The sequence below is a fragment of the Nicotiana tomentosiformis genome, chromosome 3 (genome assembly GCF_000390325.3).
Source record: "Nicotiana tomentosiformis chromosome 3, ASM39032v3, whole genome shotgun sequence".
Lineage (NCBI taxonomy): Eukaryota > Viridiplantae > Streptophyta > Magnoliopsida > Solanales > Solanaceae > Nicotiana > Nicotiana tomentosiformis.
In genome coordinates this window covers 83695708-83714022 of record NC_090814.1, presented here as the reverse complement: position 1 = coordinate 83714022, position 18315 = coordinate 83695708, and the positions used below count along the sequence as shown (strand labels likewise).

Genomic DNA, 18315 nt, shown 5'->3' with positions numbered 1-18315 from the left:
TCTTCGGTATCGGCGGAGGTTGTGTCCAATTTGGACTTTACAGGCTCATATTCTCTACCGAGGGCGTCCCATTCTACGACGGTCGAGCTCAGCAGTACTCGGAGATCGTCATTCAGTTAAGACCACTTGTCAGCTTTGTCTTTCACCACCCAGAGTTGGTTCTCAACCGATGCCAGCTTTGCCTTAGCGGTTTCGTTCCCCGAGGCCAGCAGGTCCATTTTGCTTTTCCACCTGTCATCCATGGCCTGGACCTCGTTCATCTCGACTCAGAGTTAGTCGATCTAATGTTGGACCTGCAAGGTTTTTTTGTTAGTCACCACGACTTACTCCTCGTTTTTAGCTTCAAAGACCTTTACCTTTTCAACCAGGTCAGCATGTTCCCGCTTCAGGGTCGATGCTTCCTTCTAAGACCTGTCCAACTCGGCCTGAAGTTCCTTGACGGTCCCGTCCTGTTGCTTACTGAGAAGCCTGTACATAACCTTTTTCCGAACCTGCTTCTTGAGATTGAACTCGAGTTGGGTGATTTCAAAGCGGTACCAGAGGAAGCTCTTATGGTGAAACACCGAGGCATGCACAACAACAAAAATAGTAAGCGATATTGAAACCTAAGTAGAATTCCCGAGGGAGTGTTGATGCCTTACCCGGTTCAGCGCCTGATGCACCTCATTGAAGAGACTCGACGTGCCCACCTCGTTCATCTTTGCCTGGTCCTCGTCGGTCACCAGGCATCGGAGATAGCTGGTTGTGCCTACGGGAGCGGATAGAACCTGAGCATCCTCCAGGATAGTAGGAATAACAATTCTCTTACGGATGGGGTCCACACTCAGAGCGAAAAACTGTTTCACAAGTTTTGGGCTAGAACCCGGCCCGCCAACCCTCGAAGGTGCATCCTTCTTCGGGATCTCTAAGTCGCCTAGCCCGAAAAAGTCTTCCAAAGTGGAAATGTCAACACCATCGAATAAGGAGTGAAGAAGGGTGTCTATGCCGTGAACTCCTTCACTCGACATTTCCTTTCCTGTTTGGGCCTCTTCAAGCATAGACTCAGTGTAGGAGGGCGTGTTGATGAAGTCTATCACACTGGTTGCCTCTTTCGAAACGGAAGCGACTTCTCGGGTGGTCTCAACCCCTATCTCCATCTCGTCCTCTCGAGTCGGAAGGAGATCGGCCTCATGGTTCTTTTCCTCGGTTGCCGCCTGCTCCCCAGCAAGGGTCGGTCCGTGAGTGACAAAGATGTCATCGTCTTCAGACTCATCCTTAAGCCGGCGAAGTGAGCCAGAGTCTGGCACCCGGGGCTTACGATCCAGGGAAGTCATCCTTTTTTTTGGCTTCACCTCGGGACCCGGGGAGCCCGAGGACTTTCTTTTCCTTTTCTTATCCTCCCCAGCGGTAGCCTTGGGCTGTCCCGTAATGGAAGGATCAATGGATAAGGACGCATCCTTGTCCCCTTCCAGCAGCCTAAGTTCGGTGGTCTTAGGAAAACCTACAAAGGAAATAGAAAAGGTCTGCGTCATGTGAGTTTGAGACATAGTAATAAATATTCAGGGGAAAGCCTTACCATGAGAATGGGCCTCCCATCTGCCCTTTGAAAGTTTGTGCCACGCGCACTCGAAGTATAAAATCTGCTTACAGATGCCTTCGATCCACTCCTTGTGCCAGGGGACCACATTGGGAACCTGGGCAACAGCTGTACGACCACATACACTGATGATGAGAAATGAGTTAAAGGAAAATTGACACTTAAGGAAAGGCTACACTTATGAGATGCATTCCATTTCTCGGGGAATGGAAGGAACTCAAGAGGAATCAGGTCTTCAAGTTTTACCTGAACAAAATGCACATGCCAACCTCGGTCTCGATCTTTTTCGATAGTAAAACAAGGAGCCTTTCTGGCTCGGCGGGCAAGCTTGATTAGTCCTTCTCGAAAAGTTTGGGGACTGTATAGACGAAGGAGATAGTTGAGGGTAAACCGAAGAGACTCGGTGTTGTTCACGAAATGACGGAGGTGAATCACGATCCTCTAAAGGGATGGGTGGGTTTGCCTATAGCACACCTCGTACCTCTTATAAAAATCCAGGATTACCGGGTCTACCAGTCCCAGCATTAAGGGGTAAGTGTAAACACTTGAATACCCCTCCACTTGGGTAGTAATGTTATCCTTGGGCCTGGGGACAATCACATCTTTATCTTCCCATTTATAGTCTTCTCGGACTATGGGAAGGATATCTTCAGTAATGGAGCATATGTATTCCCATGCTCCTTCACCCCGATCTTGTTTGGATGAGGCCTTCTCCAATTTGAAGTCATCTGTGATTGAACAAACCTCGGGAATAAAGCTTTTCATGTGGGGCTCTGGGGCCGCTTCGGTAGTAGTCATTTCGGGAGAAACTACATGCGGAGCAGCTGCCTCGAGAGAAACCACCTCGGGAACGGCCGCCTCGGTACCTGCGGCCGGTTGGGAAGATGAAGAGGCAGCCTGCTGAGGAACTAACTTGGAAGTCCTAGCCATCGTGATCTGGAAAATATGAAGGTTTGAAGGAAAGGTATGAAGGTTTGAAGGTAGGATGGAGATCTGAGTAGAAAGTTAAGAACAATTATAAAGATTTGAAGACCAAAAGTAAAGAGATGAAGATTTGAAAGAGTTGATAGCCGCTAGAGAATTCGAAGATAAAAGCTAGGGGGAAAAAGTACAAAAGGTCGAATCTTTTATAGGAGAAAATATAATCAATACGTGACGTTTCACTTTCAGAGGCAACCAGTCGGTGATTGACACGTGTCCGAAGTCAGAACGACACGATTGATGGGACATTTCGGCTTATTCGTTGTCTCGGTTATAACGTACGAAGGAAGAAACTGGGGTTCATCTATCGTTTCCCATTGTTTCGGCGAACCTACTCTCTAAGAAACGAGGGGACTATCTGTATACAGGTGAATTCGAGGTCAGCACACACCCCGAGCTCTCGGTGAGTCAAACGATGTAAGAAGTATGAATGCATGAGATAGAGATCGAGTCTGAGAACTCTTTTAATCGAGGCTGGGATAGGGTGCTCGCCACCGTGCCCGAGAAGACAACACCCCCGAACCCGGAACGAGCTCCAAGTCCTCGGAAATCACTACAAATGGTTGTACATGACTAACAGAGGGTCGTGATATCTGCACCTAACTGGATATCACGGCGCAGATCTCGCCCGATGTCGGTAGCGTATTAGTGATTGATGTACAAGGAGGAGTTTTACCTTTTTCAGAATTGTATTAGGGGTAAAAAAAAACCTACTGTATAAAGGAAAAGTTTTTATTCAATAAATACATTGTAACACGCATATCAAGGGAATATAAAATTTATTTCTCTATTTTTTTAGCTATTGAAAGTTTCTCATTTTAATCATAGTTCTCCATATACATTTGGCTTCGAATCGAGGGTCCAGTCGAGGGCAAAACTACTGTTAAGCTTAAATCCGAGCTCGGATGACGTCTCAACTGGTTTGGTTATTTGTTTTATCTTTGATTCGTTTATCTAACATTATTGATTACTTGTGCTGAATCAATCCACATATCCTTAAAATCGCGTATAAATTTAATAATTATTCGTTTTAATGGTAAACACCAATATTTCACCTTAATTGGCGGACAAAACTACAAAATATTGGCATATTACATGTATTAATAGTCACAAATTATTTACTATGAAATTCGACTTAATAAAGAAGCACATCCTCTTCACATTTTGAATGTGACGGATAATTTGACATGCATAATTAAAGTTAACAACAAAAAGTGATGAGAAAATTATTGCGAGAATTTAAAAAAGGCTAAGCATGGCCTTTGATTATTACAGATATAACACGTTCCTTTTTTACCCATGAAAAAGTATACAATGCATTAAAATAGTGAATTTACTTATCCAGCTCCATATTCTTTAATTTGGGGTTCGGAAAAAGATCCCATTCACTGGGACGAAGAACGGTAAAAACTTACCCGCATACACCAAATCTAATTAAATTATCCACACGAGATAAACTAAGTTCTTTTAGGATTTTTATTTTGAATAATCAAGAAATTAAAAAAAGCGAGTAGAATCATAATAACTAATGTTATAAACTCTTAGGGTAACCGTCATCCTCTTTCTTTTATTTCCTCGCAATCATCCTCTGCATTCTTGCTTCATCTTGTGACTTGAAACTTATGTTTAGTGATAATTGTGTAGAAATTCATAGTCCTCCCTAACTTTTTCTATGTTTTAATCTTATTTGTTTGTCAAATATTTAGGAAGAATCTTGTCTTCTTCTTCCATACATATTATACGAATAAACAAAAAACTGTAAAAACCATAACTTGAAAATTTTTCATCTTTGAAAACAATCTTGCCAATATTGACTAATCAGTATTATACATAAAATACTATTTTACACTGTTAGGTCAGGATGGAACTAAGAAAGAAGGAAAATTGTGCCTCACGGTTTCAGATTTCATATTTGCTCTCTCACGGTAATATATTTTTTTTCAGATTTACTTAACATTAGGAGCGTAGCGGAATAGCTGACTAGATTACTATGTATATTAATTTATTATTTAAGATTATGTACAAAAAAAAAATAAAAGTTAACTATGATTAAGCACTAATAATTGTAGTTAGATTAAATAACAAGTGTCATTTTTTTATTGGCTTGGTGTGAACACTCGATGCGGGTTAGTTTTTACCGACGAAGAACCCAATTTAATTTGCAGCGTAAAATAAGATTGTTTTTACTTATTATGGATTATAACAAAGCTAATCATCCACACAAAAAGAAAAATCAAGTGAAAAAATTAAAATGAGACGACATATTCATTAACCATAACAAGTAGAAAACATGTCTTACATTTATTAAAATATCTGGTATGGTGTGGGTAATATATATCGATTTATCGAGTACCAACTTTCAAAATAAGAGGGTGTTTGGTTAAACTTATAAGCTGGTCAAACTGGCTTATAAGCACGTTTTGGCTGTTCTACTTGTTTGGTAAATATCCAAAGTGCTTATAAGCTAAGTGCTTATAAGTTAAAATCAACCATAAGCCATAAGTTGGTCTCCCCTAACTTATGACTTTTCAGCTTATAAATATTTTTAGTTTGACCAAGACTTTTACTAGTTTATCCTTAATAATATTTTTTAATTTACAAAATATTTTTTCCAAAATAATTTTTTTAATTTTCTCTTCATTCCATATTCATTTTTTTATCATTTACTCTACAAAGAAACTTTTTATTTCATAATGTTTTGTAAAAACTTTAAGGGTATTTTAGTTTTTTTAACAAAAGAACAACTCATCAACACTTTTCTACCAAACATATCAACTGCTTATTATCGGTTTCAGCACGTCTATCCAAATATATAAATATTTATTTTAAAAATCAATTTCAACACTTAAAAATATTTTTCAGCACTTAAGTTTATGAGCTATTTATAATCATCTGATCCAAACATACTCTAAAGTATGCCGCGTGGGATCTGAATAGACTAGGCCGGCGTTATCAATAAAAAATGTGTATTCGGCTTTGAGCCGCAAATTAAAATTTGACGACCAATTTAATTCCAAGTTTGAAAAATCAAGAGGAGAAGGAATTATCAAAGAGTAACATGGAACACAAACATGCAATAAAATAATAAAGTAATATCAAAAACTACCATTTTATTAAAAGAAATACTCACCACTCCGTGTAGTCTAGGCCGGTTAAATTGTCTCATAGTCAATTGTCAACCTTTGACTACAAACTTCTCCTTCTATAAATACCCATCCTTTCTCTCCTTAATTAGCCCATCAACACAATCGCTGTATTTTTCATTATTTTAGAAACTATAACCCACCATATATATATACTTGAACAAATCTCCTTCATTCTATATACAGAGAGAAAGTGATCGATCGAGTGAATGGAGTTTAAACAGTTTTCTCAAGTTGCTATCCTGCTAGGCATGGTTGTCATTCTTATTTTCTTTGTATTATGTAAAGTATTATATTCTTGGTTGGTGCTGCCCAAACTGAAATATCAGAAGCTTAAGGAAAATGGATTTGAGGGACCAGCACCAAGTTTCCCTCTTGGAAATATTAACGAAATGAAGAAGGAGCTGATGAACACAGCTTCTTCTGCTACTTCGTCACCTTCTCTTTCTGCCTTAAAAATTAGCCATGATATCCATTCATTGGCATTTCCATACTTCGCTAAGTGGCAGAAATTACATGGTATATTCAGCAGCCTATTGATATTCACTTAAGACTACGTACAATAGGTATATAGTACTATTTTCTTGTTCATTGAAGCATTCTTTATATATATATATATATATATATATGCAGGAAAAGTATTTATATACTGGCTGGGAACAGAACCATTTGTTTACATAGCAGACCCTGAATTCATAAAGAAGATGTCTGCGGGAGTAATGGGCAAAAGTTGGGGGAAGCCAACAGTGTTTAAGAGGGACAGAAAGGCCATGTTTGGTAAAGGGTTGGTTATGGTGGAAGGAGATGAATGGGTGAGACACAGGCATCTTATCACTCCCGCTTTTACCCAAGCCAACGTCAAGGTATATATATATATATATATATCTTTCTTCAAGCACATTCATATACTATTAGAAATCAGTTTTCATATCTGGCTCCACATAAAGTAAAATGATTTTAAAACTCAAATTGGTGAATGCATGCGATGGGACTTATCCATAATTCGGGAAATAGTGAAAGTTAGATTGTTGTGTCCCTACAACGTATTAGCAAGCTATTGATACACTAGTATATAAACAATTTAAAAAAATTTCCACTCAGTATATATATTTTAATCTATCATATATTTTATTCTTTAAGTTACCAAATTAGAGTTATCATAAGCAGTAACCTGTTGTTCTAATTACACTTGGTTCCAGGGCATGGCAAGCTTAATGGCGGAATCCGCAAAAAACATGCTAGACCGTTGGACTGCTCTCATCGACTCCGGGAACCCAGAAATCAATGTCGAGAAGGAAATAATTAACACGGCGGGAGAAATAATAGCAAAGACAAGCTTCGGCATCAACTACGAAAATGGAGAAAAAGTTTTTAACAAATTGAGAAGCATGCAATTCACACTTTTCAAGTCCACTCGTTATGTCGGGGTACCATATGGCAACCTCATTATGTGCCCTAAAGAGACTCTAAAAGCTCATAATCTAGGGATGGAGATCGATTCTCTACTCATGTCGATCATTGAAGATCGAAAAAAGATGAAAAAAGATGATCTTGCACAGCACGATCTTCTTAGTCTGTTGCTGGCAGGGAACGGGAAGACATTGAGTACGAGGGAACTAGTGGATGAGTGTAAAACGTTTTTCTTCGGAGGACATGAGACCACTGCGCTGGCACTCACGTGGACTTTGTTGCTGTTGGCAGTTCATCCAGAATGGCAAACTCAGCTCAGAGAGGAAATCAAACAAGTGATGGGTGATGCTGAAATTGATCCCATAAGACTTGCTTGTCTAAGAAAGGTAAGCTAATTAGTTATTCTCTAGTTTTTGTTAGTCTCGTGAACCGTCGCTATAACTGATTATTATTTGTCTACATGTTTAACGTTCTCTTGATACAACGAAAAGATAAAGAAAAGAAAAGAAGAAAAGCAAACTTTTAAGTCTAGATATATTACATGATGCCACGTCAAAAATTCTACTATAAACTTTACACATGTTAACGCCCTGCAGCCAAATAGCTGACTTTGACCATCAGGAAGAAAATAAGAGACCACATGTAGCACATGTACCAACATTGGCCACGGCACAAGCGTGCATTCCGGATTTAAATCTTATTGGTTTTTACCGTAATTTCAAATTAATATGCAATAAAAATTTAGTTCACAGTTAGATATTTATAAATATTTAGTGAATTTTTTAATATAAATACAAAATTTATGCAAAAATTACTGGGTTCCCGAGAACCGATTCAATGCTCTAGGTACGCCTCTGTCCATAGTCAAGCCTACTCGTCTCCATCTTATTGTCTTATCTTCACCGTTCTAACCAAAACAAAAAAAGGGAAAGAGAATATAGTTCAGGATATTCATTTTTTCTAATGCTTATATATGATTTGAATTGCTACTAAAAATTTTGAATGCGTGAATTATATTATGCAGATGGGATGGGTGATGAATGAAGTACTAAGACTATACTCACCGGCACCAAATGTACAAAGGCAAACTAGAGAAGACATTAAAGTAGACAACGTAGTCATCCCCAAAGGAACAAACATGTGGATTGATTTGGTATCCATGCATCACGACAAACAACTTTGGGGCGAAGACGTGAATGAGTTCAAACCAGAAAGGTTTAAGGATGACATGATACATGGCGGATGTAAACACAAAATGGGATATTTGCCTTTTGGTTTTGGAGGAAGGATGTGCATTGGTAGGAATTTGACAATGATGGAGTTCAAAGTTGTCTTGTCTTTAATCTTGACAAACTTCTCCTTTTCCATTTCACCTAACTATAGACACTGCCCTTCTATCATGCTTTCTCTTAGGCCCACACAAGGATTGCCTCTTATATTCCAACCTCTTTAGAATTCTAGAATAAAAATAATTGTTCTTTTTTAAATACCTCTCAGTTTTATATGTTTGTCCTCTCCTATTTCCTCTCGGTCTTTTTATAGAGAAATTGTAAAGAGGGATGTCTTGTGAACTACATTTCTCTTTTGTATGTGTCAAACTCGTGTATTGATCATTTCCCAAATAGTGAGGTTTATAGAAAAGTAATGTATTCACTCTTCTCATTTTTTTCAGGAATTAGATATTTTGAGATGTTACCGGCACTGCTTGTTTTTTTAATTGCTAGCAATAATTCTTTTTTACAATCTAACCAAAAGGTAACGTGGATTTCTCGTTGCTGAAAATAAATAGAACAAATCACATCATGACAGATTTTAGTCGAAAAGTTTCAAAATAATAATCTTTAGAGTATGCTAAGATTGTAAAAAAAAATTGCTATTTATGGAATAAATTAAATTAATATCATTTTGTTAAATAATTTTAAAAAAATGCTCAGCCATGTAAAAATCTCGAAAATTTTCAAAAGAACAGTGCGTGTTATACATTATTGATTTTAAATTTTTAATACATACACCAAATATTAGCAAGTTTTTTCCCATCACTTTAAACTATCGTGAACACTTCGTTATTTTGTCTTCGCCTGTCTAATCTTACAAAAATTCTGTTTAGTCCAGTTTTATTACTTCGTGTGCTCATCCAATATTCATTAGTTTATTATTCTTTTTTCATGGTTGTGCTAGCTGTGTGTTCTGGTCGGAGACGTTGACTAATACTAAGCCTAAATTTCTTTATTTTCCATTTATTTAATATGAGAAGGAGATTCAGTTTTAAATATGGATACTACATGTAATTTAACTCCCTTTTAACTGTGAACGCAATAAAATGATGAAGTTTGTATCTGGACATATAATAGAGAGATATTACCAGGATCAACTTTGAAGATCCCGTTGGTAATAGATGGGTTTACAATTAATTAACTGTAGTCAATCCTTTTTTATGACATGCACTAAAATGTTATAAATAATACTCATGCCAAATTAGGCAAAATAAATAAATAAAGATCCACCATCTCATGCCAAAAATATAATAATAAAGATCCACCATCTCATGCCAAAAAAGGCAAACTAAATAAATAAAGATCCAACATTGATGGTACATTATTTAGTACTACTAGTAACTGTGGTAATTAGCAAGGATCCCCAGACGTATAAATATGACCTTTTTCCACTCGTGCTCGTTAATATCATAGACCTTCAAAACTAATAAAGAGCTCTATATATTTATTAATCATGACGCGGCTTTGCATCTTGTTATTTGTCTTTGCATGTGTGACCATAAGATCTGGTAAGTTTTCATCGTAAACGGAGCCAGAATTTTCAATTTATAGGATTTGGATACAATTTTTTTTGTTAATGAGTTTTGAATAAATTATTTATATATACTAAATAATTTTTTAATACAAATACAAAGTTTGAGTCAAAGCTAAAATATCATGTTGTACCATAAACTCATTAATTACTCTGTTATTTGATGAGCGCTTTAATTTATAACGTTTTGTTAGAATTTGTTTAATCGAATTGATGATCATCTTTTACTTTGTTTTTTGTGATAAAAAGGTGTTGAAGGAATTGGTGTGAATTATGGTCTCCTGGGAAATAATCTACCACCACCAGCCCAAGTGATCAATCTCTTAAAGTCAAGATACATCCAAAAAATACGAATTTTCGATCCCAATCAAGATGTCTTAACGGCATTACAGGGTTCTGATATTTCTGTAATTCTTGGTACCCGAAATGAAGACCTGCAATCACTTGCAAGTGATCCAACTTTTGCAACAAATTGGGTACAAAACAACGTAATTCCACATGCTTCGACTGTCAAATTTACGTACATTTCAGCAGGTAATGAAGTCATACCAGGACCATTAGCAAACTTCGTACTAGAAGCTTTGCAAAATCTCGAATCTGCACTGAAAGCCAACAACCTTAACATACCTGTTTCAACTACAGTCTCATTAAAAGTGTTAGGAACCTCGTTTCCTCCTTCGAACGGAGCGTTCTCCGATAGCGCCGTTCAATTCCTGCAGCCCATAGCACAATTTTTAGCTACAAAACAATATCCACTATTGGCTAATGTGTATCCTTATTTTGCTTATTCTGGAAATCCTGCTCAAGTTCAATTAGACTATGCACTTCTCAAAGGCACGGGTCCAATTGTAAGTGACGGTCAATTCCAATACAACAACCTGTTTGATGCAATGGTAGACTCTTTGTATGTTGCATTAGAGAAAGTTGGACAACCTGCGGCAGAAGTTGTGGTTACAGAGACAGGGTGGCCGAGTGCCGGTGATGTGTTTGCAACTATAGACAATGCTCAAACCTATGCAAACAATTTGATTGCACATGTTTCTTCTGGACAAGGAACTCCTAGGAGGCCTGGCAAAATTGTGGAGACATACATTTTTGCTCTGTTCAATGAGAACCAAAAGCCCGCTGGTGTCGAGGAAAATTTTGGTTTATTCTACCCCGATATGACTGAGGTTTACCATGTCAACCTTACGCCCTAGAAAAATTGATGTGTATATATATATAGCATAGGCTCCAACCTCCAAGGGGATTAGATAATTTTCCAATACTAGTACTTGTTTGTTTTCTTTATTTTCTTAAGTTTGTATGTTCCGATTAAAAAGTAGTGGAAAATGATATAATATGCCACGAACATGATTATTACTTTGATGATTTTTCAAACAAAAGTTATCAGTGTCAGAGCTTCTTATTAATGCCTTACTTTATGGTTATTTTATTTTTGACATCTCTTCCTGAATCGGTGCTTGTTACTAGTGTGATAGTTGACATGCAGAGCGTTGTTGTTAGATAGTAGTGTATATATTAATAGACTAGTGTCTCACATTGGAGAATAGGTATATTAATAAATATACCTAGTATATTTGACATATACACTACTATCTAACAGTTCTAAATAAATTATTTAAAGCATATTTGACATATTAGGGCTCTGTTGAACCCCTAAGCATAACTGTAGCTCCACACCGATTGACATGAATCAGTTGGTGATCACTTGTTATATATTTGGATGCTTTTTTTCACATTTAATTTCGCACAAGTTGTTGAAGTATTCTTGATGAGTGATGGGGTTGTACATGCCCTGAAGAGATTGATTAGGTTATAAAATGAATATAGAAGTTTTACAACACTTTGCTGCTAAACCTTATTTCCCTCTAAACCTTTGTCCCTCTTAATAGGCAAGAATGAACTACTGGACATTTTTATACAAGAGAGGAGATAAAATCTAGTATTGATAGTAATTATGAAGCTTACAAAAACAAAGGTTAATACATACCAAGTGCCTAACATAGAATTAAAAAGGAACTTAGTCTCAAGTGGAAATTTACAATTAGAGAGATGCAATGACCCGTTAGAATATAATTATGTAGTGATGTTTCCGTGTTTCGTCCCTTTCTGTCAATTTGCCAGCATCTTCCGAAGATCTATCCCTCAATTGTAAATCAACTCATTCTTGAGTCATACGTTAGAAAGTGTTTTAATTTTTATATATATTGTGACTGTAAATGCTTATATTTGTAGTACTTAAAGTCTGATCAATTCTATATATTTGGAACTCCTTGTATGAGCAAAGTATAATACCAGTATTCTGTACTCTTCCATTAAATATTTTCTTTTTCGAAAAATATTAAATGAATCAGAAATCCATATTAATCTAGTATTACTTTTCCCTCTTGCAAATCAAAAACATTCTAAAGAAAAAGTGTTCTTTTTATATGAAATTACCTGCATACTGTTTCTCACTTCATTGTTTAAGAAACAGAACTGAAATAATGTTAAAGCCAAAAGGAGCCTTACTAATTATAACTATGATGATGGCTAATCACAGCACATTAGACACTTCCAAGAGAAGCAGACTAGCAGAGAAAGAATAGTGTATCTGGCAGCAAAATATAGTAACAGGGACATCGTACCTTTAACGCAGCCGAATAAAAATCACAACCAACAAATTGCTCCTAAGTCGATTTCGCCTCTCTTGGAAAGGAAGTTCCATCAACGAACCATATATTATCCTAGTTTTATATGTTTTATGGGAAAATTCAAGAAGAGGTTTTGTGTCTCTTGAAGTTGTGTGGAAAGCGTATGCATGCTTTTCCTTTTAAAGAAGAAAAGATATGGTTTTCTTCTGAAAAATCGACTTCCCACTTTTTCATATTTTTTCCCTTTTTTATTGTGCAGTAATATTTTTACAGATAACTTCCCTTTATCTCTTTTCCATGGGTTGGGGCAGCCCACGTAGAGCGACCCGATATCCGGATTCTATACCCAAGATCTCCCACTTCGCTCATGATGGGCTGGACTCAAATTAGTATCATGAATAAATAACACACTTAATTCATATAGACAAGTAGTTCTTGCGACCTGCTAGCATCAAGAGCTATAATATATTTTAAACCTATTAAGGTTATTCTAAAGCTCTATATAGAAATCCGATCACATTCAGAAAGGATTCACTACTAGCATAACGATCTTATTACTCGCTATACCCAAGACTTCACCCGCTAGTTCAGTAGCTAGTTATTCAATCCCTCATCCTCAAAAGGTGTGAACTCGAGTTCATATATAACATTGTATTCATAATTACACTTGATACTCTTATGGCAGTGTATAATCGACCTATGAATACAAGTTAAATTACTAAAATTTTTAGTTGACTTCCCTTTCTACTTGAATCTTTCTATTCCAAATCAACTGCTTTCCTAGACATGCACTGCATTGTCGAATCACTCATGGTTATTAGTGACATGATAAAGTAGAAACACTGATTGACACTTCAAGAAATAGTAAAAGGTCAAACGGTATTCCAATAAAAGTTAATATAATTTCTTTGGGATATGACACAATGAAGAAGCACGTACTCATTCTTCCATTATCCCACTAGTCGTTAGCACACGTGGTATGAAACACATATTACAGTGTCACTACTCAAAATCCATTATAGGCCGTGATAGCGCCCAACGTCGCCGTTAGGTAAGCCAACGCTTAATTATTCCTTTTATTATTTTTAAAATCATGAATCTTATTTAGATAGAGAGGTCAGTGCATTAAAATAAATCGTAGTTACGCACAGTTTAATTAAAATAATAAGTAAGAGTGTATCAATGTAAAACAACCCATAAACAAATTCTAGAACACCTCAAAAATCCGATATCATGAGTGCATGAGTATCTAGTAGAAGGTACAAAAAAAATAATACAATATTTGTCTGGAATGCAAGTTAGACTGGAAAAATATAAATAATTCTGATGGAGACTCTATATGTTGTGGATCGTAACAAGGGATGTAGTTCACCGTAAAGTCCCTACAATAGCCGTGTCTTTGCGCCCAAAAGACCACCAGATATATATATATACTTGCATAATAAGTGTAGAAGTGTAGCATGAGTACGTAAATCAACGCGTACCTAGTAAGTATCTAGCCTAACCCCGGGGAACTAGTGACGAGGGGTCGACATCGACACTTACTAGTGGTCTAATAAATCAAGTACAGTAGAAAGTAAACAAATATAAGCCATGATAAATAAACAGTGTAAACAAATATAGGTACGTGGTAACCTCCCCTGAACAGTAAACACAAGCTCTCACTTATCGGTTATCTCTTCAACCAGAGTATATATAAAATGGTTCCCACCAAATAGGTCGTCACAATTCAAATCAGGAAAACTCACGGATACACTAGCTTCTTGTCAACTATTAGGCACGATTCTGCCGAGGCTCGATCCCATAAGAGTGTTTCATGAAGTTTTCGAGGCGAATGACACGATCCTATAAGAGTATTTTATAGAAATGCTGAGGCGAACGGCTTGATCCCATAAAAATAGTGTTACCATCATACTGCCGAGTCGAACAGCCCGATCCCATAAGAGTGGTGTTACCATACTGTCGAGGCTAAAGGCATGATCCCATTAGAATAATAAGCTTTAACGAGTCCTTGACCCCACTCACGAATATACGTGTAAGTTTTAATGGGTCCTCGATGGAAACGCACAATGCGGGAGAAATTCATAAGGGAAGCACAACTTCGCTCGAAAAGTCAACAATGTCAACCCTCGGGCCCACGTGCCCGGATTCCGAATTTTTTTGAAGATAAACATTACCCATAATATTACGAACTCAATATAAAATTTATTCCCAAGAAACACCCGCTCCAGCTACGCGATCATGATGAAGAAAACCTCCACTAGCCCAGCTAATCCTTCGCGATCGTATCCTTACTTTCGCAATCGCGATGCACACCAACCACACCAGAAACCAACAGTTACAAAACAAGGTTAATTGATCTGAAACCACTCCGAAACTCACCCGAGGACTCCCGGACCTCGTCCGATCATACCAACAAGTCCCAATACCTTATCCAAACTTATCCAAAGGCTCGAAACACCATGAATAACATCAAAATCATGAATCGATGATCAAAATCCCTCTTTCAACTTTCAAACTTCCAAACTTCGACAAACGCGTCCGAATCATACTTAAACATTCCGGAATGTCGCCAAACTTTACACACAAGTCATAAATCACAATGCGAACCTATTCCAAGGCTCGAAACCCCAAACAGACTTTGATTACACCAAAATTAAATTCAAATCAAACTCAAGAAATTCTTAAACTTTCAAAATGCCAACTTTTCATAATAAGCGCCGAAATGCTCCCGGACCACCCGATACTTAACCCGAACATACCCCCAGGTCCAAAATCATAATACAAACCTATTGGAACCCTCAAATCACGATTCCGAGGTTGTTTACTAAAAAGTCAAACTTTGGTAAACTCTTTCAACTTAAAGCTTTCGAATTGAGAATTTTTCATCCGAATCAATGCCGAGCTTCCCGAAATTCAATACCGACCACACGTACAAGTCATAATATCTGAAGTGAAGCTACTCAAGGCCTCCAACCGTTGAACGATGTGCTAGAGCTCAAAATGACCGGGCGAGTCGTTACATACGGTGTTCTCACCTTATATTGGCGTGTGTGTGTCACAGCCCCAAAATCCCACCTTTAGGATTATGATGGCGCCTAGTTTCTAAGACTAGGAAAGACTAGCACATTGTTAAGAATTTAACAAAAATAAACAATTAAGCTATTAATTTAAACTGATAAATGACATAATAAAAACATAACAAAACAACAGTCACACAATCCCAAAAATCGATAGTACAGAGTCAAAACCTCTATTGAAATACACTAGGAATATCTATTACAATATTGTTTGGAAACAAAAAAAATTGTATCATATGATCACTAGAAGGTGACTCTGAGGCCTGCGAGCGTCAAGCAGGTATACCTTGAAGTCTCTGTAAAGTCTGAAGAAACTCACTAGCGTCTGACACGGGCAGAGGTACCTGGATCTGCACAACAATGTGTAGAAGCATAGTATGAGTACACCACAATGGTACCCAGTAAGTATCAAAATTAACCTCGATGGAGTAGTGACGAGGTCAGGCCAAGACACTTACTAGACATAGAAACCTGTACAGAATATCAATATAATCTAACAATGGGAAATAAAAGAAATAAATGACACAAAGCATATTGAAAATATAAGGCTAACAACGGAAGTAAAAGCAATAAATGACAACAAATAGTAAAAATATGCTAGAAACAACAAATGATCAAATACAGTCAAAATACAAGTGAAATGAATTAAGAAAAAATTAACGTTCAAATCAACAAGCCATTCCAACATAGAATGTACAACAAGAATCATCCCGAGATATCATACCTCATATTCACATTTCACAAGTCACAATCACAATCTTCCTTATATTGCAGCGTGAACCTTGCATTTTTTTTGAAAATATTTTTTTCCGAAATAGCTGCACGCGCTTTAGCCCCCTTTAGCCCCCTTATCTTGCCGCATGTGCTTCAAATGAAGTAATTTACCTTACTAGCAACACGCGCATAAATCCCCTTATCTCGCCGCATGCGCATAAATATCACCACCCTTATACCGCCGCATGCGCATCTCATCACAACACAATAATCAACTCACATCAGACGTGCTCATATGCCACAATATTTCCAAAATAACAGTATCAATATCACTACAATACATACCCTACGGCTCAACCACAATGTATACAAGAATATCAATAACAACAAAATAAAATGGGAAATAACTCAACATTGAAAGACATTACATGTAATAACAATCTCAATTAAATATATAAAAGAGTGAACTTGACAATGAAAGATAAAACATGTAATAATAACTTCAACTAAAGCATATAAGAGTAAACTCGACAATGAAAGATAGAATATGTAATAATAACTTCAATTAAAGTATATAAGAATAAACTTGATAACGAACGACTGAACAAATAATAACAACTTCGATTAAATGCTTATAAGTAACCTAAGAGTCTAAACCAGTCAATTTTTACATATAAGTTTGTGTACACACTCGTCACCTCATGTACACGACTTCCACATAATTCAAGTAGTGCAATTAAGCTCAATCCTACGGGTAGTTCCCTCACACAAGGTTGGAAAATATACTTACCTCAACTAGGCCAAATCAATATTCAAAAATAGCTTTTCCCTTAAAATTCGGCTCCGCACGGCTAAAATCTAACAAAAAAAACTTAATATCATCAAACAATGCTTGGAAAATCAAATTCTATTAATAAAGTTAAGGTCTTTACACAATTCTCCAAAAGTCAATAAAAGTCAACTCCATGCTCGCCCGGTCAAAATCCGAGTCCAAGGGTAGATCTCGACTACCCATAACCCCACGAGTCCATATGTTTTATTTTCAAATCTTAGTCCAATACGACTCTCAAATCTCAAATTTTTATTTTTTCAAAACATAGACAAAATTCTCCTAAAATTCTCTTCAAATTTCATGGATTAGAGGTGAAATCTTATAAATAATCGTGTAATATAATTGAAAATTGATCAAAATCACTTACCCAATAGTTGTATGTGAAAATCTCTCCTAAAAATCGCATCCTACGGAGTTTAGGGTTCTAAAATATGATAAATGAAGCTAAGTCTCGTTTTCAGCCCTTTTGCTCGGGTGCAGAAGTCGCAATTGCGACCTGGAGTTCACAATTGCGAATCCTCACAAATGCGGCGCCTGACAACCCAGAAAAATATCACAAATGTGATACTGACTTCGCAAATGTGAAAGGTAGTCCTCTTCGCAAATGCGGCCAGATGGTTGTAAATGCGAGATACCCAGCTAATGGTCACCCTTTGCAGTTGCGATCAAGGTGTCGCAAATGCGATACCTGAGACTCCCTGCCAACTTCGCAATTGCGATGCTGATTCTCACAATTGTGATAACTGAAGCACCAACACATCGGCAACCTGGAATGAGTTCAAACCAATCTGAAATATGTTCAGAACTCACCCGAGCCCTCAGGGCTCCACACCAAATATCCGCACAAGTCTAAATATATCATATGAACTTGCTCGCATGATCAAAATACCAAAATACCAACTCAGAATGACACCAAAATTTACATACAAGTTCCAAATATCAAACCAGACATATTCCAAGTCTCAAGACCAAAATCCGAATCCGGTAGCCATAAAGTCAACCTACGGTCAAATGTAAGGAATTTCTAAATATTCAAATTGCCAACTTTAGGCAAAACAAGTCAAATCAACCTAGGGGCCTCCGAATTCAATTCCGGGCATGCACCTAAGTCCAAAATCACAACACAAACTTATCGGAG

The 18315-nt window shown here is 37.1% G+C and overlaps 2 protein-coding genes across 2 annotated transcripts; both read left to right on the top strand.

The window, feature by feature from the left end:
* The first annotated feature begins 5809 nt into the window (after nt 1–5809).
* Nucleotides 5810–8779, top strand: LOC104085002 (cytokinin hydroxylase-like). Its single transcript, XM_009588968.4, has 4 exons — nt 5810–6219; nt 6334–6563; nt 6900–7496; nt 8135–8779. Exons 1-4 carry the CDS (start codon nt 5910–5912, stop codon nt 8561–8563), a joined length of 1566 nt encoding a protein of 521 aa, XP_009587263.1. The 5' UTR covers nt 5810–5909; the 3' UTR covers nt 8564–8779.
* A 1058-nt stretch (nt 8780–9837) lies between these two features.
* Nucleotides 9838–11114, top strand: LOC104085003 (putative glucan endo-1,3-beta-glucosidase GVI). The gene is made up of 2 exons (XM_009588969.3): nt 9838–9892; nt 10165–11114. The coding sequence occupies exons 1-2, from the start codon at nt 9838–9840 to the stop codon at nt 11112–11114; spliced, it is 1005 nt and encodes a 334-aa protein (XP_009587264.1).
* Nucleotides 11115–18315: the final 7201 nt, after the last annotated feature.

Bases quoted from the DNA above. Each gene is read 5' to 3' on its own strand.
- LOC104085002 (XM_009588968.4), top strand. From the start codon at position 5,910: ATGGAGTTTAAACAGTTTTCTCAAGTTGCTATCCTGCTAGGCATGGTT. The intron at 6,220-6,333 runs GTATATTCAGCA...ATATATATGCAG, and splicing joins TAAGTGGCAGAAATTACATG to GAAAAGTATTTATATACTGG. The intron at 6,564-6,899 runs GTATATATATAT...ACTTGGTTCCAG, and splicing joins TTACCCAAGCCAACGTCAAG to GGCATGGCAAGCTTAATGGC.
- LOC104085003 (XM_009588969.3), top strand. From the start codon at position 9,838: ATGACGCGGCTTTGCATCTTGTTATTTGTCTTTGCATGTGTGACCATA. The intron at 9,893-10,164 runs GTAAGTTTTCAT...TGTGATAAAAAG, and splicing joins ATGTGTGACCATAAGATCTG to GTGTTGAAGGAATTGGTGTG.